The following is a 24,120-nucleotide window of genomic DNA, read 5'->3' as shown; positions in this document are numbered from 1 at the left end:
AGAGAGTTTCATACCGAATATAGTAAACTATAAAAATATTGGCGAATACTAGCGTGAGCTAATGCAAGTAGTCCTAGTACGTAGTACAATACCCGGCAACTCGTTGCAAAGGTGAGTAAAGTTCTGATCGGTATTCCTTGGTATTTTCCATAATGTAAAAACACACTTCCTAGGAAATCTATGCTGTTATATAATATATATATATATATATATATATATATATATATATATATATATATATATATATATATATATATATATATATATATATATATATATATAATACATAATATATATATTATCATATGCTAAATATATAGAATAGATATATAATATATTTAATATAAATAAGTAATTCCTCATTCATTAGGACCGACTAATGAATGAGGAATTCATTAGTCGGTCTTATGGCTTAAGGCACGAAATTAAACTTAAAAAAAAAAAAATATATATATATATATATTTTTTTTTTTTTTTTTTTTCATAAGCTTGGAATAATTTTTCATAAGCTCCTCATAAGCTTGGAATAATTTCCACCTTGGGACATAGAGCCCGTTCTCTTCTGGATGACCCAAATGAAATTCTTACAGAAATAAACCATCTCAAAACTTCTTTCAAAGTTAATGGATATTCCAAGAGAATCATTGAAAGATTCCTTCTTAATCCTCCTAGACATTATTTAGACTTATTTAGCATATGAACAAATAGATTCAAAGGCAATATATCTATTCCTTACATAAGTACAGTTTCACATAAATTAGCAAAAGTTCTAAGAAAATACAATATCAGAACCTTGTTCACTCCACTTCCTAAAATCCGTTTCTTAATAAGCCACCCAAAACCTTGTCATCATCATCTAAAATACCCTGGTGTATATAAAATATTGTGTGATTGTGATATTCCTTATTTTGGGCAGACAGACAAATCTGTTGAATTGCGTATGGAAGAACACATGAGGGACATTACTTACAAAAGACAGCGAGCCAGTGAATTTTCAAGTCATATCCTTTTCTCGGCTAATCCTAATGATGAAAGCCAAAGTCACAAAGTCTGCTGGGGAAAATCTATTAACATCTTCCGTTGCAATAATGAACTAGAGAGAAAAATCGTGGAATCTATGGAAATCATCTTCAATCCTGTTCATCTAAATAATAACTTGAGCTACAACCTCCCAGATAGACATTCAGCTGTAATCATGTACTGGCGTTCACGAGATGCTACTAGCACGTACTTTCCCAACAATACAACAAACGAAAGAACAGCTTTAAATACAACCACAACGTTTTAATGCCAATTATGTATAGAGACTCTCTATGATGTTCATAGTTTATTTAAGCTTCAGTATTTTAGTGTTTTTTTAATTTTTTTTTTTTATAATGTCAGCTGCTGAAGGCTGTTACAAGCCGAAACTAGTAGTGTTTTAATATTAAAACCTTTTTACTTAAATCTCGGTTCTAGTCAATCAATTCTTTAAAAAAAAAAAATATATATATATATACAGGGTGTTCGGGATAAATTTGACATATTTATAATTAATTATATTTTTCCGTAAGTTACATGTATTAACACACACTTCTCTTCATTTAAAAGTTTGGACCCTTCTTCATTCATATACAAGATGTCAGAAAGGATGGATAGCTGGAACCCACCTGAATCATGGAAGAGAATAACTTGTATCATGATGATTCGTGCCCGCCATCAAAATAAGGATATTACGACTGCTGCCCAATGCTCCCTGAGTACAGTAAAAACAATCAGGCATGAACTAGAGACTTGCAATGGTGACTACGAGGATGTAGCAAGAAGAAAGATCCCTAGCAGACGATCTGATTGCGTTCGTACAGCAGAATTCCTCGCAAATCTGCAGGAACAGGTGTTGAAGAACCCTGGCATTGGAATTCGGGCTTTGTTCGTGGAGTTGCTAACTGTAGTCAAGCCCTGGATAACAAGGGTAGGCAATGGTAGGCCGTATGTATGGCAGCAGGATTCGGCCCCTTGCCACACCTCTGGGAAAAGTCAAAAATGGTTGTCTGAAAATTTCTACGACTTCACCAGTCCAAATGTTTGGCCTCCAAACTCCCCAGACCTTAACCCCATGGATTATTTTGTATGGGGCGCAGTTGAAAAAGACACCAATCGCACTTCCAGTAATACAAAAGCCCAGTTAATGGATAAAATTAAAACAGTTTTTGCGGCCCTTCCCAGGGAGACTGTAGCATCAGCTTGTTCGAGGTTCCGAAGCAGAATTGAAGCTGTGATCGATGCTAATGGTGGTTATTTTGAGTAAATCTTGTTGATAGTATTGTAATTAACTCTGCCTGTAATGTTTTTTTGTCAATTCATTAAATTTAATAGATACAAAGAAGATTTTCTTTTTCCTTACGAAACTGTCAAATTTATCCCGAACACCCTGTATATATATATATATATATATATAAGTAATTCCTCATTTATTAGGACCGACTCTCCTTAAGACACGAAATTAAAATTAAAATATAAATATATATAAATATATAATATATTTATATATAAATAAATAATTCCTCATTCATTGGGACCGAACTATCCCACTTAAGGCACGAAATTATATTAATTTTAATTTCGTGCCTTAAGTGGGATAGTCGGTCCTAATGAATGAGGAATTATTTATTTATATATATTTATTTAGCATATGATAATGATAATATACATATACATACAACGGCAATGAGGCCAATGCAATCAAGTATGGCATCATCTTATTAATGACAATGCTCTTGGTTGTAATGTGCGTGTTTTTTCTGTAAATTGGCTTGTGTATTCTGGCCAGTTTAATAGAATACGCGATGAGTCGAGATATTTGTACGACCTAAGAATGTATGCTAGTTAAGTTTGTGGAGAAAATGTTGTTATGCCTGTTTTGTGTAATTAAAAAACGCAGTTCTTTCTTGTAGGGGCAACCATTTTTATGAGATCGAGTAACTCACTTTCAGTTGAAAAGTCTTTATAAACTTTGCGTCGTGGAAGGAACTCGAAACTAAGTTTATTCCATCCCAAGAACATGGTCATTACCGATTGAGCTACGAAATCTCTTCCAGACTATGATGAATATGGTAAGATTCTGAGATAATTATTTTTAAGATCCAGATCAAATTTAAAAAAAAAAAAAACAACTCAAAAGCTGGTATCTTATTTAATAAATAGGAAGATGTTTTTCTTCTCTATGTAGCAAAAAACTTTAGCGAAATCTGTTGGTTGGTAACTTACCTATCTTAATTGGATATTTTCCAGTCAAAAGGGCTCCTCGAGAAGGGGAACACACGTGCATTACATAAAAATTATTCAACATTATTCCATCACATGCCAGAGCATCAATATTTGGCGTAGGCATCTCTGTTTCCCCATGAAAGCTGATATCATTCCAACCCTAATCACAAAAAGGAGAAGAAAAATATCAATATATTAGTAATTGGTTGCTTATAAAAATATTTCTACATTTCTCAGATTCCACTGGTTATTAATTTCCAGGAGAAACTATGTTCCATGCAACTTTCTCGATGTCGATCTGGTTGGCCGAGTGGTTAGTGTATCCGCTCTCTCCCAACTGGTCGCAGGTTCGAATCCCGCATGCTCAACGGAGAAACTACAAACTTTTACACAGAAATGGCATATCAGCATGCTCTTATAAAGTGAAATTACATGAATCAAAGAATAAAAAACATAATAGTATGCAGTTTGAAACATGAAAATTGAATAGCATTAAAATGTCGTAGTCTGGTAATCCTTGCCTTGCATCTTGGGAAGTGTATCCGAGTATTCTGTTATGATGGAAATCACAATTTCCACATGTGATTTGCTCTGGGCCCAAAAAGGCTTCACTGATTGTGCTGAATGAGAGGAACGTTGTAACAATTAAAAAAAAAAAATTCTTTTTTGTGATGCAGCATTTCTTTACAAGAGAATTTTATCCTTTAAACATTCCAAAACATCTTAATACGATTACTGATTGCGCATTCTTTCAATTGAAAGATATTCACAGTGCACAATGCCCTCTAACGACGATAATAATGTGGAAATATAGTCCTTATAAGGACTGGCTTAAAGGGGCGAAGCAAGAATGCTTTTCATCTTCCCCGTTATCTGTAGTGGACAGTGTATGGATAAGGTGTTATTGAGCAATTAAAGCTCTGATCATGGCAGGAGGGTAACAGCAATAACCGAGCCTCAGTTAGAACTTCATTGGCTACAGCATTGCCATCCATTAACCTCCAAGGGTATTGGATTGAATGAATCAATCACCGACTATGTAAGTAAAGGTGAAATCTCAAAAATACGGACGATCTCTAGGCCACTCCATAGTGGGCGAAAGACCGTCCTAATCTCAGCGTTGGTTCCACTCAGTGACGGGCTCCCCGACCACTGAGCAGAACCGCTCAAATTCCGAGGAAAATAATTCACCGACAAAGCCCCTCAGCGGGCCGTGCCGGAGAACACCTTCCCCGGAGACTCAAAGTGCTCCCTTAAGGCAAAAACCTTAAGAGAGCGAACTCAAAAACTCATCGCCCAAGGAGGTAACAGCAACAGCCGAACCTCAGTTAAACTTCATTGGTACAACATTGCATTGTTGCCATCCGTTACCCCCAAGGGCATTAATGAATCAATCACCGTATGTGTAAGTAAAGGTGATATCTCAAAAATATCGGACGATCTCTAGGCCACTCATTCGTGGCCGAAAGACCGTCCAAATCTCAGCGTTGGTTCTACTCAGTGAAACTCGAGTACCGAGTAGAACCGCTCATTCCGAAGAAAATAATTCACCGGCAAGTACCCCTCAGCGGGCCGTGCCGGAGAACACTTTCCCCGGTAACTCAAAGTGCTCCCTTAGGGCAAAACCTAAGAGAGCGAACTCATTTACCCAGGATAACAGCAACAGCCGAACCTCAGTTAAACTTCATTGGTTCAGCATTGCCATCCGTTACCCTACATGGGCATCTCATATAAAATCAATCACCGCATCTCACGGTCGATTGATCTCTCCTGGTAATCTAATGTGGAAAGTCCTTATAGTCCTTATAAGGACTGGCTTAAAGGGGCGAAGCAAGGATGCTTTTCATCTTCCCCGTTATCTGTAGAGGACAGTGTAGGGATAAGGTGTTATTGAGCAATTAAATTAAAGCTCTGATCATGGCAGGAGGGTAACAGCAATAGCCGAGCCTCAGTTAGAGCTTCACTGGCTACAGCATTGCCCTCCATTACCCTCCAAGAGTATTGGATTGAATGAATCAGTCACCGCATCTCACGGTCGATTGATCTCTCCTGGTAATCTAATGTGGAAATCACGAATATAGTAATAAATAATTGCAATCGATAACAATTAATTGAAGGTGTTTGAAGAAAACAAGTAAACATACTAGAAATAATTAAAAGAAGATGGATTAATTTAGTCTATATAAAAAATAGTATAATTTAACAGTGTAATTTTATATAAAATAATACTATAAGAGAAAGTTAAAAGATTTATATATATATACTGTATATAATTTTTAATGGCATTTTTGAATCGGAGAAACCATTTTCATCCAAAGTGACACCACCATCAAATACACAAATTCTACGAATTTTTATATATCATATTTATAATTAAAATTTCAAGGTTTCATTAGCATAAATATAAATTTCATAATTACAATAATAATGTAAATGCTAACCTTTCAAATAATAGATAGCGGCACTTGTTTCTGTATCGTCTCTCCCCTGAAAAGCCTTGAAAGAAAAGTTCGTTCAGGCTAAAGAATTTCATCGAAGTCCTTCAGAAAATGAAAAGCAGTAAGGGATTTATTTTATTCATAACATAAATATAGAGAAACCTCCGTAGCTCAGTCAGTATGGACGAAGGCCTATGGTCGGAAAGACCTGGGTTCGATTCCCATGATGTGAGGAACCTTTAAGTGGCCTCTTTCGACTAAAGGCAAGTTAACTGGTCTCATGCGGAAGTATAAGGAAGTACTTTCCCCTCCATCGGTAATTCGGGTTTTTTCATCCCTGAAAACAGGCAAACCGGTCCCGTGAACACACACACACACACGCCTACAGTCATAAATACTTATGGCAAGGAAGGCAACAGGAAACATAATCACCTCCCTAGTATGGTAGCATATAGCTACAATCGGGTAACTATATGGTAGCATATAGCTATCCCATCAGCCGTATGGCTGAGGGAACAGGATAGGATAAATATAGAGTTTTTATTATAATTAAATTTATAATAGAAATGTAACAGCCTACTTTTCACGAAAAAAAGTATCCTGATAAAATTATTTTAATTAGAATTAAAGAATAGATTTGAAAAGTTTTTCACTCTGCATCTACTACAGAAGTTCTCTGAATTCTTGTAATTAAATTTATGATTAAAATTTTAGTTTTATTAACATACTTTTTAATATTTAAATTTCTTTAATGTTTTAATTAATATAGATATGTTTATAATTACATTTATAACAAAAATGCTGGTCTATGTTATATGATACTAGAAGATTTTTTGATGGAATTATGGTTGGTTTCAAAATATGTATCTTGAGGATGATGACTTTTTTTTGTTTTGTTTTGAGTTTTCTATTGATTTTAAAATGTTTGGTATGAATAAAACTTTAAGCTTGTTATGTCTCACAATGTTAATTACTAATTATTATTTTCGGCCTTCCATCAGGAGATATAAGTCAACCTAGATGACAATGACATTAATTGCACGAATTCCCCGAATTCATATTTATCTTTATAAATATCTCCTCTGATCCTTCTTCTACCAGTTTAGTTTAGAGTTATCTTAATGTATGCGAGAGGAAAACTAGAACACCCGAGAGAAACTCAACCCCACACGTCAGTCTGACACGACTAGTTCAATGCTGGAATAAAAACAACACATACAGGGTGCGAATCATACACTGGTTACTCTACTGTGGCCAACCGTGCATAGAGTGGGCCTGTGAATGTTTACTTAGCATACCTTCTCTTTCATTCTCATTTTTCTAAAAATTTTTTCATACATATATGCAGATACATAACAATGCCAACATGTTCAAAACTTCCAAATTAGTCATTATATATACATTTTAATTAAATTATCCTTTAGCAATCCATCATTTTTATAACCCGTTGATGAAAGCTATTCCACATGCACTATGTTGACAAAAGTATTTGAACATCTTACGTGCCATGCAAATTTCGGATCCTACCACATGTAAATATTGGGAAGTGTCTGTGTAATTCCTGTAATAAATGGGAAGACTGCATGATTTGCACTGTACTCAATATCAAGATGACACGTTCAGCTGAAATGACAGACTTCCAACTTGGGATGGTAGTTGGGTGTCACATCAATGATCTTTCTGTTTGTTACATTACTATCCCCTTCTCATTATACCGAAATCCACAATTGCTTATGTCACTCGTAGATGGAAAGTTGATGGTATTACCATAGCAGGAAAACGCCCTGGGATGCCATCGACACTCACTGACCGAGATCGACGATTTCTGTCTTGGAGTAAGACAATAGCCGAATATTGTCATAGCCAATCTCCCCCTTAACAAAACTATGTTTACCTTGCTCAACAAGGGATCCATATCCTTGTTGAATATCCTGAATACGATTCCTAACTAATTTTTTCAATATTACTTTGTAACACTAAGAAGACTCACTGGTCTATAATTCTTCGCTTTGTTGGTAAATCACCCTTATAATTAGAATAACCCTGATTTGCAAACTTCAAATCAGAAGGAACTATTCCCAATCTTAGCAATTTGTTGAACGTGATAAAAGTGGGTTAATTTAATTCTCTGCAAGCCCTGCTGATTCATTCAAATTGATTCCAGACGTTCCAGCAGCAGAGGCGAACTGGCAACTAACAAAGGAAAATTACTTGAGAACAGTCCACGAATTTACTATTCTTAAAAAAAAAATAATAATAATAAAAAAAAAATTGCATTCTTGACGCTAATTGGTTAAGAATATCAATATCCTTGTTATGTATTTTACTGAGCAAGTCATCTTCACACCACATTAATATGAGCGATTTCTCAGTCCGTTTAGAATATATTTTCATTTTAAAATCACCTCTCACAGGTACCTTAGTTGAAGATAAGATTCGTATATATTTATGGACATGCACCTGTAATGCCAGTATATGCAATCGAATGCAGTTAAAACCTAATAACAGCATGACACGCAGTTTTTCAGTTTTTGTAGGATTTACGCTTTTGCAATAGCAGTAATGACTTTATGGCAGCAGAACAATATGGACTAATTTTGTGTCAGAGTTATATACGTAATCAAAACCTAATGCTGCATAGAAACATGCCACTATGACGTCATATCTGTCTCAAAGAAATGAAGCAAGTATTATTTATATAAAGCGATAAGTAATTCTAAGCTCTCTTGAAATGAGAATAATATAACCATTAGTTGCAAATGATCTTCCTTAGAGAATATAAAGAGATTAGTAATTATAAGCCCTCTTGAAATGAAAACAATATAACCAATAGCTGCAAATCATTCTCCTTAGAGAATGATTTGCATTGTTCATTCAGTTCTTCATCCCAATATAATCTATTAGAATATGTATAGTATACTTGCTATAAAGAAGAAAGAAAACATATAGCCCTTCTACACTATCGGTAGTGAAGAAGGAACTAAATTTGTATTGGAAGAAGGAATATCAGTCTACGAACTTTTTGATATAGCAACAAACTGGGCGCTCATCGAGCTAAATAGTATTGATTGGCTAACTATGTCTTAATCATCATATCCTTTATGGCTTTTTCTATATGATACCTGTAATTACTTGTGTTAACTCGTCCATAAGCATATCTGATAGCCCCTTCCGCGTTCCTTTCAACTCTTCAAGAGTGACATAGTCAACTAATGACAGAGCACATCATAACATACAGCGTATGTGTTGAACTAGAACGATATGTTTCTTCTTACACTTTATTTACAAACATCTGTAGCTGAATTTGTGAGTTACAAATACCGAAATTAAAAATATTTATGATTTATATTTTTATGTAAATATTTTAATGAAATATTTAAACAAAACGAAAAATATTTTTGATGACAGTATATTATAATTAATATTGATAATATAACTAAAATATTCTCCTTACTTGTTAAGTAATAATTAATAAAAAAAATGAAAATGTGGCTCGATAAATAATATTCATCTGCTGTTTTTTAGTGACTTTCTGTTAAGTTTTTTTTTGTCCCGAAAAGTTACTTTTGCTCTCTTAGAGATGCAAAGAAAATTAATTCGTATGAGCTACCACTACAGCGAGTGTAGAGTTGAAGAAATGACAGATGAAAACATCTGCTTTTTTCGTTCGTATCGTTTGTACAATGCATGGTATGAAGAATCATGTCAGAATCTCTAAAAACGGAACCCAACCCAAAGAGATAATTCCTGTCGCGCAATCTGAAGAATGATGGGAAGGTCCTTTGTCTTGATAATACGTTTGCCTCATAACGAACGTATTATTTAAGTTATTTAAATATGTTATTTAAGTGTGCTCCGAAACAATAGCAGCAATCCAACCCAAAGAGCTTATATTTAGGGTAAAATAAATTGAGATTTTCTCAGCATTTCAAAAAAAAAATTTATTTTCTTGACCACTCCTCGTGTTCATATCAATTTAGAATTAAAATTACTTTGAAATATTTGTTCTAGTAACACCATCTGATGCACAAAATAATCTAAGTTGGCATCCGATTCACAAAGACGCCAATACCAAACGTGAATATCGTAGTATATTTTATATCAACCTTACTGGAATATAAAACATATTTTATATTCATATTTTAAACTAATCTACAACTTTTTTTTAATCCTTTAATGACTGTTTTATTCCCCAATGGGTAAAGCGCCACTATTTATCTTTATTTTTTGGAAATTAGGCAATCAGTTCCCACCCTCCGCCATCGTTGGGAATTAACATGTTCAGCAAGAAGATAACGAGGATACAGTTGACTGCTTCCATCTTGATTTCTTACTCCTCTATTTTTGTTTGTCCTCCTTAATTTTACAGTCAATTTCCCCGGTTATGAGTTAAAAACCTAAATTATTTTTATGGAGAAAAACACTTCTCTGAGCCAAAGGTTGAATAAGGTAAGGCTAATAAAAGACCTAGTAAAAAAAAAAAAAAAAAGTCTAGTCAGTGAGTAAAATCGAACCTTAAAGTTCTTCTGTTGCTCTAGTGTCGTGTTAATTTGTAGTCTGAAGATTTTGTTCAAACTAAAAATAAATAAATAAAATATTACATACATCGAACCGTATTTGATTGAAAAAGGTAACCGTCTACTATATAACCGCTATTGATGACGGAATACATCCGATTAAAGAAAAAACGTTTTTCTTCTACCAATCTGGACTCATGGTACCTTCGGGAATCTAAATCAGCAGAAGAAAGAGGTTCGATACTAATCCTAAATTAGAGAAGGGCGTTGTTAAATCTAGTATTCGAGTTAATCGATGCCTGGTACAAATAAGTCAAGTCTTATGTTTTTCTTTTCTTTTCTTTTCTTCGAAAGCAACTTCAGTTTTTTACTCCGGAAAATACAGAAAGATCGACTGTGGAACATAAAATATATCCAAAACAATATTAGTTAAGTTAGGAGATCATAATAGTATTCGTATGGGGATTCCCCCCCCCCTTGCTTCTCCCTCCATGTAGATCCGTGTGTTTTCACAGAGCCGGTTTGTCTGTTCTGAGGGACAAAAAACCCGAGTTTCCAGGTGGAAAAATCCTCTACTTCCGTATGAGACCGGTTAACTCACTTTTAGTCGAAAGAGACCAGATAAAGGTTCCTTATCATAAACAGGAATCGAACCCAGGTCTTTCCAATAAAACGATTTCGTCTATGCCGACTGAGTACGTTAGGAGATATACGCAATCTAAATATTATAACTGTTCTGGTAATTCGTAGGCTCTCTCTTGCTACCAGAACTTCTGCTACATAGTGTGGCATACTCTACAGAATCTTTGAAAGTACAGAAGATATTCTGTACCAAGTTGTCAGGACAGCTTTCTATAGATTTGCAAATGTTCAGGGTTGAAGATTCAAATGCTGGATCTCTCCATCCATGTAATTCTAGAAATGTCGGATTCAAATCCGGCAGTCATGGTAACTTCTAGAAGTCGCTGTAGCGTTCGGCACACCAGTCACGAACGATACCGGCAACGTGGCATCGGTTATTATCCTGTTGGAACACATCTGGAAAGCCAATCACCATAAAGGGATGCACCTGATCAGTTACAACAGATGCAATAGGCAGGAACTTCGTTTCATTCACAGTACAGTCTATAAGCATCAGAGCTCAAGAGATTAATAGAAAAGCATATCCACACCATAATGCAGCTGCCCTTCTGCTGGATCATGATATCGGGTGATTCCTCTATCCCCTGGCCTAGCTATCCTCCTATCCACCTATCTTCCAGACGGCACAGATTCATTCGAAAAGGCAACTTTCGGTCTCCGGAGGTCCCATTAGGCCCTCTCAGATGCAAGCCGTCGAGGTAGTCGTCTAATTATCGATGAGTTTCTCAGACGATACAATCTTACACACTGTCTTCCCTATGGGTCTCCGAAGCAGACCCCAGTCAAGTTACCGATATTTAAGATTGTGTGGTCTGAGAAACACCATTGGTCGTCCCCACTAGTTATATTCCACAGTTTTTTTTGTCTAGGGGCTTACACAAGGTGGACAACTGCGTTTACCACGAGCATCAATGAGGAATTGGCGGCACCATTGACCAGGTGATTGCTGTTCTTTCCGGTATATTTTACTCTCGGAACACCATAACTACAGCGCTCTGCGAAAAGCCTATAATATTGGCAGTTTCCTAGATACTGCGATCTTTCAACCATACCCTACAATCATACTCTTTTCGTAGTCCGTCAGATCATGTCCCTTGCCAAGTCTTTCAATAATTTCTAATGAAAGGTAAATCACTCTCTCTCTCTCTCTCTCTCCCACACACACACACACACACACACACACACATATATATATATAAATATATATATATATATATATACGAGTTGCCACAAGATGCTTTGACCTTATTAAATAAAAATCTCAGGATGAGAGAAAGATGTAGAAAGCTTTTAAATCCTGAGATTTTTATTTAATAAGGTCAAAGCACCTTGTGGCAACTCGTATAGGTAAATATAAGTTCTGCATTACTTCAACCTTGGTATCCATCTCAGGGTCTGGCTCCCACTGAAGAGACCTCAATAAAGGTCGAAACCGGTCTAGGTTGTGGCCCTTCCCTTAATGCATAGCATCATACATGTCTGCAAGGCGATGTGCTTTGCATTATGGGAGATACTAAGGCAAGTGATCAGAGCTTAGTCCACCATTACCACGAGTTGCCTCAACCCTGAAAATACTTCAGGTGCAAACTTTGCTTACTTGGGAAAATAGGATTTAAGCCAAGTTTATAAAATTTCTTGGTATCTTTAACGTATAGTATACCCAAGGTAGAAAACTTTCTACATCTTTCTCTCATCCTGAGATTTTTATTTAATAAGGTCAAAGCACCTTGTGACAACTCGTATAGGTAAATATAAGTTCTGCATTACTTCAACTTTGGTATCCATCTCAGGATCTGGCTCCCACTGAAGAGACCTCAATAAAAGTATAAAAGTCAACCTTGGTCACCTCTGGGTCTGGCTCTCACTGACGAGATCTCGGTTTTCGGCAAGATAAGCACTTTGGTTTTCTTTCGTTTTTTTTTCACTTGAATTTATTTTATTGGTGCTAGTGGTGGTTTCGTCCCCACTAGCACTGGTTTCTTTTAATAAATATTAGGATTACTGGTAGTGCAGTTAGTATCTACATTACGGGATTACTTTTAGCCACATCACGGGCGCCATTTATAGTAGCTCAGACAAACATTTGCTGGTGGTGTAGAATTATTTCTATATCACGGGATTATTTTATTCTCAGTCTTACGACTGGAAGTTTTTTTTCTTCCAATTAAACTCAGAGGTTATAGTCTTTTCCCACTTGAGATAATGGTGCCAATTCCTCCAAGGGTGCGAACTCTAGAAATTGAAATTCCCGGATGTGAAGAAGCGAAACGGGTAATTAAGGTTTTTCAAGAGATAATCGGCGCAAACAAGATTTATTCTTTCTCCCCTTAAGGCGGAGGGAAATATTTAATTGTATTGTAGTTAAAGATGTGGAAACAAGGGACAAACTATTACAGGGTTTATTCCTGTAATAGTTTGTCCGACCATAACAGTTATTCCTGTAATGGTCGGGAGCCACGTAAAAACAGTTACTTATACAGACAGTTTCGAAATGGGGTAAAATTGGTAATATACGAAAGGGTTTGTCAAGTGAAGATCCAAATTAGTTTTCTGGTGATGTCATCTTCACAATGGATATGAAGACGTCCGTACCAAATTTTGTCAACATCGGTACAACCCGAGTTATGGTAAACTATCCCGGAGTACAACGTCAATGCCTGCTTTGCGATTCATACGATCCCTTAGGTGGTAACTGTCCCAAATCTAAATGTTTCATGGAGATCGGACATATCGCTAATCAGTGCCTCCAACCCTGTCAGAAATGCAAAAGTTCTGAACACCGTGTTAACACCTGTCCTTTTAGAACTTTTGCGGAAAGAGTGGGAGCTCCTGTAGAGCCAATTAGAACACCCTATATATCAGAAAGGCATAATGAAGAGTTCCCGGATCTTCCAATTCAGTCTAGTAAAGACGGTGCTTTTAAGCAAACTACACTTCGTAAAATCACAGAATGTGCGCGACCAAATCAGTTAGAAATTAGCCCCAAAATTCTAGATCAGCATGAGCAACTTTTCCAGTCAAATACTGATGAAACTTCAGTTGAAATTACCAATAACGAACCTAAAATAACAACTGAGCACGTACATAATGCAATGCAAAAAAATTCAACTGTTCTACAAGGAGAAACTGGAGAAGAAACAGAAAAGCAAGTAAGACAACTGAAAGAACTTAATATGCAGACAAGATCATCAAAAAGAAAAGACGGATTAATAAAAAAAATCAAGATAAATAAAAAAATAAAAAAGAACTTCCACCAAAAGAAAAAGAAGTAATAAAAAATGTAAAGATGGAGAAGGCTGTGGATCATCGAATGAAAACTCTTCAGGCTCAGAAGAGTTTATGGATTATGAAGAACCAACTCATGCTAATAAAGAGAAAGCAAGAGATAGAATTAAAGAAAATATAATAAAGTTTACTGATTCAAAGTTTTCTCAATACAGTTATTCATCTACATGAAAAGAAAATAACTAGCTTCCAAATCAAAAATGATAGCCATGAAATTGAAGTAATGGGAAGCAAATGTAAAAAACTGGAAAACAGTTGACAAGAAGCAGGTTACACAATTGCTTCTTCACAGATTGAAGACCTCATCGGGTTCATCCAAACTTTAGAAGTTAAAGACTTACCAGTGACACTTCAATAATTAGCATCTCCTTTTTGCATTGCCTCATTAAATACGAAGATTCCATACGCAAATTAAACAAGAAACTATATGTTTCTTGATAATAATCGTTTATATAAATCCAGTCTTTAACCAGTGATCCATACTTAAGAATTTGAAAGCTAAAAAGATTATATTTATGATAGGTATTATAACTTCCGTAAATTATTAAAGCAATTATATCACTGTAAAAGTAGTACAAACCTATTAATCATTATTTTAACTAACAACAAACTTGTAATATGATCAAATAATGAAGCACATTGATTAATATCTACTTAACTGTCTTAATTACATCTATTAATGATTCATATAATGACTTTTTTTTATCAGTCGCTATAGTACACCCTTCCCGTAGTTGTAACTCAAAATGTACGTTCATATACGAAGTTGAACGAAGATTCACGAGTGATCGCCGGCGAATTTACAAACCATTCAATTTATATAGATAATTTATAATTTATACATAATTTATAATTTTTTTAATAATTTTTTTTCTTAATAATGATTCCTTGCGTTAATTATGCATAGCCGAAAATTGCCACGTATTCCCCAAGGGTACGCTTTACCACACTTTGGAAAAGCACTGGGTTAGAGGATATTGCAGAGCCCACTATTTCGAAATCAATGAAAATGTTTCCGTTCATGTATGAAACACATACACTGCCAGTATGTGTGTGTGTGTGCGCGCGTGCGTGCGTGTGCGTGTGTGTGTGGATTATTCCTTTCATGGTTATTACATTACATATACTGTACACATACAAAGAGTTATCGCATAGTTAACTTACTACATACCTGCCATAATATTTTAAAAAAATTAGTTTCTTTACATATAAAATACATGAATATATATATAATATAAAATAATTGAATATATATATATATATATGTGAAATAATTGAATCATAATTTCCTTGTAGAATAAGAGATACGAGTTTCGTTACCATGACGACAATAGGTTTAGTCTATGTTTCTGAAAGGTATTTCAATTCATCTAACGCTTACATATTATTGAAGTTTACTTTCTATATAACTGCATTCCTCCACACACACACACACACACACACACACACACACACACACACACACACACACACACACACACACACACACACACACACACACACACACACACACACACACACACACACAGAGAGAGAGAGAGAGAGCACGCAAATAGAAATACAGTGAATGATTATGTTTCTCGAACAGCTAGAAGGTGTAATCCTTTGGGAAATAGAAAATACAAGGTCTTGCAAAGAATACAAATGGACAGAATGAAAGAGGAAGATGAAAAGTTGGTTCGGTAAGTTTGAAATCACAGGTATGTTTACAAGCTTAAAGAAGTGGAGGATTAGTGATCATTCATTAATTAAGCGAACCTCCAGATAGTGAAGTTGTCTGTTGATGATCCCCTCCATTTCTGAGGGAACCGCGGTTAATGAAAACGAAACGATACATCATGGCTTACTTTCCCTCTTCTTTGGAAAGAGCTGAACAGAGGCTTTGATTCGTGCTAGGAATCGATGCCCGCCGTGTAAGAAATAGAAAAACCATAATACATGAGAATTAACTATACGATGAAGCAAATGCAATGTTGTCTTCGTCGTCGACACAACAGCTGGAGGAAAAGAATGATGCCAGAAGGTTCCTATTTCCTTTGGGTGATGGTGTAATGATGCCATCTGGATGAGAGAAAATTAAAACCATGGAAAGGTAAAAATTATACCTAATATTTTATGGAAAGGAGGAATAAGAATCACAGAGCTCATTCCATTTTGCATCACTGACACCAAAAGATAGCAGACTAAGAATGGCTGAATGGAAGGACGGTCTACAGAAAAGGTAACCTGGACAAGGTTATGATCTGAGTAATAGGTGAGTTGAAAGATATGGCAGAATTGGATGAATAGTAAGAATTGGCTAATATTTTGGTGGATAGACGACAATTTGCTAGAGTCTAACTAACAAATTTATCGTAATTTATTACGGTTTGACAGGGGAAACTCAAGGAAAAAAAATTTGTTTAAATTAATATTACAATTTTGATAAAATAATATTGGTTTCAACCTTAGCATAATTAAAGTTAGGTACCATCATTTGAAGAAGCATCGATGGAAAAAAAGTGAAGATAATAGACGAATTAGCAAAGTATATATATAATTAGTATTATTCAAATTAAGAAGATAAAAACTGGTATAAGAGAAAGAAAAGAGTAGCGGTAAGATCAATAATAAGAATGAAGATTCTTGAATGAAGAACTTCTTTGAATGAAAGCAATTCGAAATGGAAAATTGGACAAAATATTTGCTTTCGATGAAGACACCAGTAGTGAACAAAAAAAGAGAAATGTTTAAGAGAATTTTTTAAGGGAAGCTGGAATAAACAAAGGCTGGTTCCTATTGGAGACCTAAACAGCAGAAATGGAAATACATCATAAACCTACAGAAATGTTTTGGAAAAATCTAATGAGAAATTCAAATCCAATAACAATTGAAAATCTAAGACTCACTCTGAAATTAATCTCAGCATATAGATGCATTTTATTTACTGGGAGGGGAAAAAAACAGTTACAAAAAAGATAGTTAAACAAAGGACTGCTATTTCTTTCCGAAAATAATTCAGGATAAGTTCAGTATGAGAGAGGATATAAAAGGGTTCTTGGATGAAGCGAGAGGGAAGAGTGAGAAAGTGAAAAATCCAAAGTATATTACCTAGATATGATATAAACGAATTAAGTAGAAAGGCTATAATGACAAACGATAGTCGTTTGTCATCATGCTCGGTGCATCGGATGTGTAGAAGGAATGGATGAGAGTTTTTGGATGTGTGTGTAGCGCGTTTGAGGGAAGAATAGATCTGTTTAAGACGGATGGCCTATACTTCGATGCATTTGGTATCAGGAGTCTTGAAAAATGATTAATTGATATGAAACCTAACGCAGAGTCAGAGAAACTAAATTAGGATTGGAGAGATGGTGAGAAGCTGGGTGTAAGAGCGAAAATATTATGTAACTGTGTTAATGGTGGGAATGGGCATTAGAATGAAAATGATTATTATGAGGAGGAAACGAATTTGTGTTCTTCCGGTTCGAAACTATCAAACATATGCAAAAATGTCTGCATAAGTAAGGCATTGGATAAGATCTGCAAGTTGTTCAACTGTGTCACACAGACTACAGACAAGCGTACAGTGCCGTAACGAGGGCTTGGCGAAAGATTAGCCCGCCACGGGCGCAACTACATTTGGGGCGCAAAGTGTAAAAAATGTAAAAAATAAAAATAAATAAATAGATATAAAAGTCCGCTATTTTATATTGCATTTTTAAATTTCGGCAATACACCGCTTTAGACACACAAATTCTACAACACACTGCAACTAATTTTGATGGGGTTAATAGTAAGTATTTAGCATGTTGGATTTAATAAAATTTAACTTGTTAGATTTAAATTTTTCAAACGTTTTGTCATTTTTGGGTTAGGGAGCGCAAGTTAGACACTTACCACAGGCGCTTCATACCCTCGTTACTGTACTGCAAGCGCATACAAAAAAAAAAAAAAAAAAAGCATGCAGGTAGCTTATTACGTATGCACACGAATGCTAGGAGTATTAGAACAAAAGTGGTAGACTTTGTTGCCTTGACTAATAAGTTAGGACCTCATATTGAAGATATTAGTGTACCTACTATCAGAAGCAAACACTACCTCATATTGAGGGTAAAGGGTGCAGTATTTTTAGAAAGGATAGCAGAGGAAGAGTTTCTCAGTTGATGATATTAGGTGACTTGAATCCAGTTAGATTCACCTATGACTGCAATACTAGCAACAGTTTTTCGTGTAGCAGTGAATTTGAAGCCATCTTGTGTGAGGTGCAGTCTACCAAGATCAAAGACAGTGGGGTGTTGTTACAGACCTAGTGAATCAATTGCTAGTGACGAAAAAATGCATCACCAAGTAGAGAAATTTCCTACAGCAGCATATGAAAGAGGGAACTCGAGGTCAAAGAGTGAATTCTTATTCAGTTTGTGCAACAGCTCTAATACTTTCTCCTCATACACGAGTTTCTTCATCCAGTGAAGAGGTAGAACTGTGCATAATGTTGCATACATCACGTTGATAGCTTTTAGCAAAATAGACAGGGAAAAAAATTGAAATCAGCCTACACCTTTTATTCCATTATAGGAATAAAAGGTGTTTTTATTTAAAAACACCTTTTTTAAATAAGGCATTTAAAACCTATCTAGCTTTTGCAGGTTGAGTGTGCAGTTTAATCTCCATCAATAGCCAAACAGATATAGCTGGCCCATGTCTATCACTAATTATTGGCGGCACTACCATCTCTTGGTACCTAACCCTAACAGTACATGTTACTGTATGAAATAATGTGGGTTCTACGGTCGATTTTTTTAAATTTACGAGATGAAAAACCAAAACCCGCGTTTCCGGGAGAAAAAAAAACGCTTGCTCGTGCCGAAGATCAACTAACTCGGGAATCGGTCGAAGAAAGGCTTAGAAAACGTTCCGCCAGTCGGCGACTAGACTCGAACTTATAAGTCTATTTTCGTTCGGCCAAGCGCAGAGGATGCAAGCGTCACTTCCACTGAGGATTATGGTAGATAAAATTGATCTGGTTAGAGATTTTGGAGTTTTAGTATATAGGAAGTTAAGTTCAAGGTCATGTAGCAGAGATTGCAAATACAGCTCAAAGATAAAGATGTCATTTTGCCTCTTTACTCATAGGACCTCTCGTTGACTATTGTGCGCAGGTCTGGTCTCCTGGTTTTCGTTGTGATTCTGATATATTGGAGAGAGAGAGAGAGAGAGTGCAAAGGTGAGTGTTAAAAATGATATCAGGATTACGGAATACTGATTATGAAGATAGATTGAGAATTTATAGACTGCATACGCTAGCAAAAAAAGAAAAAGTGGGTTGATATGATTAAGATTTACAAACTTCTGAAAGGGTATTCTGAGATGGAATTTTTCATTTTATGGAGGGCAGGGAAAGGACATCCTTGTAATTTGAGAATGAATGCTGTCAAGAAAGTGGTGATGGGTAGATTTTTCTCTCATAGAGTGGCGCGTAATTGGAATGGATTGCCTTTGTAGGTTGTGGATGCAGGTAGTGTGAATGAATTCATAAAAGGATATTGCATCTGGTGTGGATGATATATGGCCTCCCTCGATTCTTAACACCCTCAAGGTCTCTCTTAATAATAATAATAATAATAATAATAATAATAATAATAATAATAATAATAATAATAATAATAATAATAATAATAATAATAATAATAATTAATGTAAGAAGTTAGTTTAAAGTGCTGTTTGCAGCAGGCCAAATTGTGCCGCTGCAACATATCATAACAGCGAATCAGAAGAATGAAGTGCTGGATAATGATGTTTAATGACTGCTTGGATCATCCTTTACACATTCAATAAGAAATCCCATTTTTAAAGTTATTTCTAAAGGGAAAATTCTACTTATAGTACATCTATATATATATCTATATATGTACGTATATATTTATTTATTTATTGTTTTAAGGATATGTGTGTCATAACTTTTCTTACAATTCACACGATAACACAAGATGAATAAAATTTATTAAAAAGTCATATATTTCGATCTGAATATTACAGAATCATCATCAGTGGTATTAAGAAACAGAATATAAGATAGAACTATAACAATGGACAAAATTAAAAGAGTAAGAGCCGCGTGATATTATACAAAACAACGCAAAGCAAAAACTGGAAAAAAATTATTAGTTATTACATAATTCTATTATTAATTATTTAAAAAAATAAAAAGTACTTGCATTATGTGTGATTAGAATAAGACTTTCCTGTATTTTTGAAAGTAAGAGGCAGTCGTTTCGATTCTGACTCCATCGATGTCGCCATAAGTTCGAACGTCTATTTAAAGAAAGCGCCGAAGCCTTGCTCATTGTTTAAATGATGTTCAAATTCTCTCTCTCTCTCTCTCTCTGAGAGAGAGAGAGACTGTTTTCTTATACACACACAGTAAAAAAAAAGAACTGTGTGTGTATAGTAGTATGAGTGAGCTACAGGTTAATTAAGCAAGCTGTCGACTATGACCTGTGGTCCGAACATGTTTTTATTCTGCTTGAGAATTCCGTGTAGCGTGGCAGAGCACACTAAACGATGAATATCCCTTACCGTCTAAAATACTTTTACAAACATTCATACCCCACATTGAAACTCGAACTCACAACTCAGAGCCAAAATGAAGACTTTATCCACTCGGCGGTCAAAGCCACAACACAATAAAAACAGTCCAAAAAGATACTTACCAGATCATCTGCATAAATATAAATGATATGTGGAGGGAGTGCAGCTATTGGAGCATTATACAAATAGATAACTGTAACTATTAGCCATAGCACTTTTAGCATCTTAGGTTTGCCTTTTCCCCCCCTCTTGTAAAGCTGAATGTCGATAGAATTCTTCCTATGTGGAGAATAGCAAGTCTAGTTACATCTTCATATATCAAGAGATTTATTTTCTCCCTCTCACTGATTCGTTGTAGCCACCTGGTGTCTGAAATTGACTAGGCTCATTCTGGCCACCTGGTGTTTGAAACAGACCTAGATAATAACTGAAAAATCTCACCGATGTCATTATGCACAATTACAACATTTCCTCTCCGTTCAGAACTCGCTTTCGTCATGTTTGTACTTTTCACATCAATCTAATCAACAGATTTTCCTGACAATAGTCCAAATTAATAATAACAAAACATGCAGATATTGCATGGTTGATTAATGCCAATACCGACTGGTATTGGCTTCTACCTATTTCTATTCTACCTATACTACGTTAGATGATATTCTGAAGGAGAGAGAGAGAGAGAGAGATGGAATAAATTACGTAAGCATTTTTGCGACCTTCAGACTCACCTACTTTTTTTCTTTTTTTTTTCATGCTGTGACTACTTGAAAGCAATTACAAAGACTACAAATATATTTCATTTTTCTTTCATTATTTCATGAAACTTATCAAAACAGTTTGTTTTCATAACCCACATCAGGCACTTAGAAAAAAAAAAGCATCATTGAACATAAAGAAAGTAATAAAAACATAAAATGGAAACTAATAATAATAACTGCATGATCTCTTCTTTTTTTTTTCTTAAGTGTTATCAAATATTGCCAGTTAGCTAAAAAAAGAAAATAATTATTGTTTGACGTTTATTGAGACAAAAAAAAAAGAAAAAAGATAGCCTTTTATGTAAGATGCTTGCACATAATTAGCACGATTTCAGAATTAACCACATGTTAAACATAGGCTACTACTATTAAACTACGACTGTTTTACTATACCTCTTAATAAAAGCGACAAAGTAAACAATATGTTAGGAACTGGTTTAAGAAAGGGTTCAGTATATATGGGTGTAGAATTTTTATAATCAGTCCTTAACTGCACTACATTACTATCATTTAATAAAATTTACAAGAAAACAGACAACACACGCTAGCTAGTTACGTAACAGTTTAGGATATACCGGAGGTAGGTGGCGCACTTTTTACTGTTCCGTTAAAAATTTACAAAAAAATAAGAGAAATATCAAGTTCAAGAACTGTGATTCACAATAATAATTAATAATAATATTAATAATAAAATAATAACCTACTTTACTATCAAATCTTATTTGTGTGTGTGTGTGCCAATCAGATCCATTACAATAATAGTTTGGCATATCCTGCAATAATTTAAATAACCGGATAGGATCAGTTTAACTATTTTAAAAAGAAATAACAACATTCTCAATATTCTTAAATATACTTATGGTCTGCACTATTTTCCACAGTTTATTTCTTTAGACGCATTGAATAAAATATCTGGATATATGAGGAATTGAATATGAGGTATATGAGGAATTGAATAGACTTGATGTAAATAAGGCTGTCGGACTTGATGCTATTTCACCACGTATCTTGAGGGAATGTGCCAGAGAGTTAACAACAGCTTTTGTATATCTTTTCAACATGAGTCTCTCACTGGGTCAAGTTCCAAAAGAGTGGAAAGAAGGTAAAATTGTTCCAATTCATAAGGGAGGTGATAAGAGTAAGGCTTTGAATTATAGACCAGTCTGTGTGTCTGGAGTTGTGGTCAATGTATTAGAGAAGTTAGTTAAGAATAAAGTTCAGAATTGGGTTGACAACAGAAAAATACTCTTTGGTGGCCAGCATGGATTTACTAAAGGAAAATCATGCTTTAGCAACCTGCTTACTTTTTATAATAAAGTGACAAATGCGTTGGATAAGGGTATTGCATATACAGTGGTATATTTAGATTTTGCAAAGGCGTTTGATAAATTGCCACATGACAAGCTGGTAATTAAATTGGAACGGATGGGGCTGAACAGTAGATTGGTTCACTGGATTGGAGATTGGTTGTCTGATAGGTATCAGCGAGTTGTCTATGGAGGAGCGATATCCCAGAAGAGGAAAGTTACTAGTGGTGTACCTCAAGGGTCTGTTTTGAGTCAATTGCTGTTTAATTTGTATGTAAATGATATCTGGAGTGGTCTGAATGGTGATGTGCAGTTGTTTGCGGATGATGCAAAGTTGGGCAGAGCTATCAGGAGTAGTGTGGATGCTGTAGCTTTGCAAGAGGACTTGAATACACTGTCTGAATGGGTAAATAAGTGGGGATGTCAATTCAATGTCTCAAAGTGTAAGGTTTTGAAATTTGGAAAGCAGAGATGGGATGTAAAGTACACAATCGGTGCGAATATCTTGGAAGAGGTAGAGGAAATTAGAGATCTGGGAGTGATTGTAAACAAGGACCTAAAATTTCGGGGATATGTTACTAAAATAGTGAAGACAACACAGCGGATAATGGGAATGATGCGGAGGACATTGACTTGTAGAAGTAAGGATGTTATGGTTCCTTTGTATAAGACTTTGATCAGGCCACATATGGATTACTGTGCACAGATCTGGTCACCTGGTTTTCAAAAAGATGAAATTGCGTTGGAAAAAGTTCAGAGGCGATTGACTAAGGTGGTTTCTGGAATGTAGAGTATGAAGACAGATTGACAAAATGCAATTTGCAGAAATTGGTGGATAGAAGGAGGAGGGGGGATATGATTGAGACATATAAGCTGTTGAGTGGTTAGTACCAGATTAACGTCGGGGAGGTTTTGCAAAGAATGGATGAGGATAGCAGGAGAACAAGAGGTCATTCCTGGAAGCTGTATAAAGAGGGTGTGAGCAAGGGAGTGAGGAGCAGGTTTTTTGCATGGAGAGTGGTGAGTGATTGGAATGCTTTGCCCGAGAGTGTGATGTGTGCAGAGACAGTGAATATATTTAAGGCACAGTATGATAAACTGTGTGTATAACAGTGGACCTCCCACGATAAGTCTTTGACTCCATGGAGGTTTTTATAATAATAATAATAATAATAATAATAATAATATATATATATATATATATTTTTTTTTTTCAAAATTCATTTTTACTCGGTTGGAATATTATAAAAAAAAAAGGTTTAATGACTATTACCGAGAGAAAAGATGACAAGATATATTTAACAAGATACTACTAGTTTACTAGTTTCTTTACATGAACATCCTCAGGTATCATAAT

At 35.2% G+C, this 24,120-nt stretch overlaps 1 protein-coding gene across 1 annotated transcript in view; it reads right to left on the bottom strand.

Moving 5' to 3' along the window:
* Window positions 1-20,966, bottom strand: part of LOC150094907 (arylsulfatase B-like) — a 50,709-nt gene extending 29,743 nt beyond the window's left edge. Inside the window, exons 1-2 of the mRNA XM_090411393.1 lie at window positions 20,821-20,966; window positions 3,247-3,406 (exon numbers count right to left, since the gene is read on the bottom strand). Coding sequence (XP_090267519.1) covers window positions 3,247-3,406; window positions 20,821-20,922 — 262 coding nt within the window. The 5' untranslated portion in view covers window positions 20,923-20,966. The remainder of the gene's footprint in view (window positions 1-3,246; window positions 3,407-20,820) is intronic.
* Between the last annotated feature and the right edge of the window lie 3,154 nt (window positions 20,967-24,120).

Source organism: Typopeltis vanoorti, chromosome 21 (assembly GCF_054136105.1).
Source record: "Typopeltis vanoorti isolate ZY-2024b chromosome 21, IOZ_Tvanoo_1.0, whole genome shotgun sequence".
Lineage (NCBI taxonomy): Eukaryota > Metazoa > Arthropoda > Arachnida > Uropygi > Thelyphonidae > Typopeltis > Typopeltis vanoorti.
Note: the sequence above shows the minus strand (reverse complement) of the source record. Positions and strands in the feature narration are given on the sequence as shown.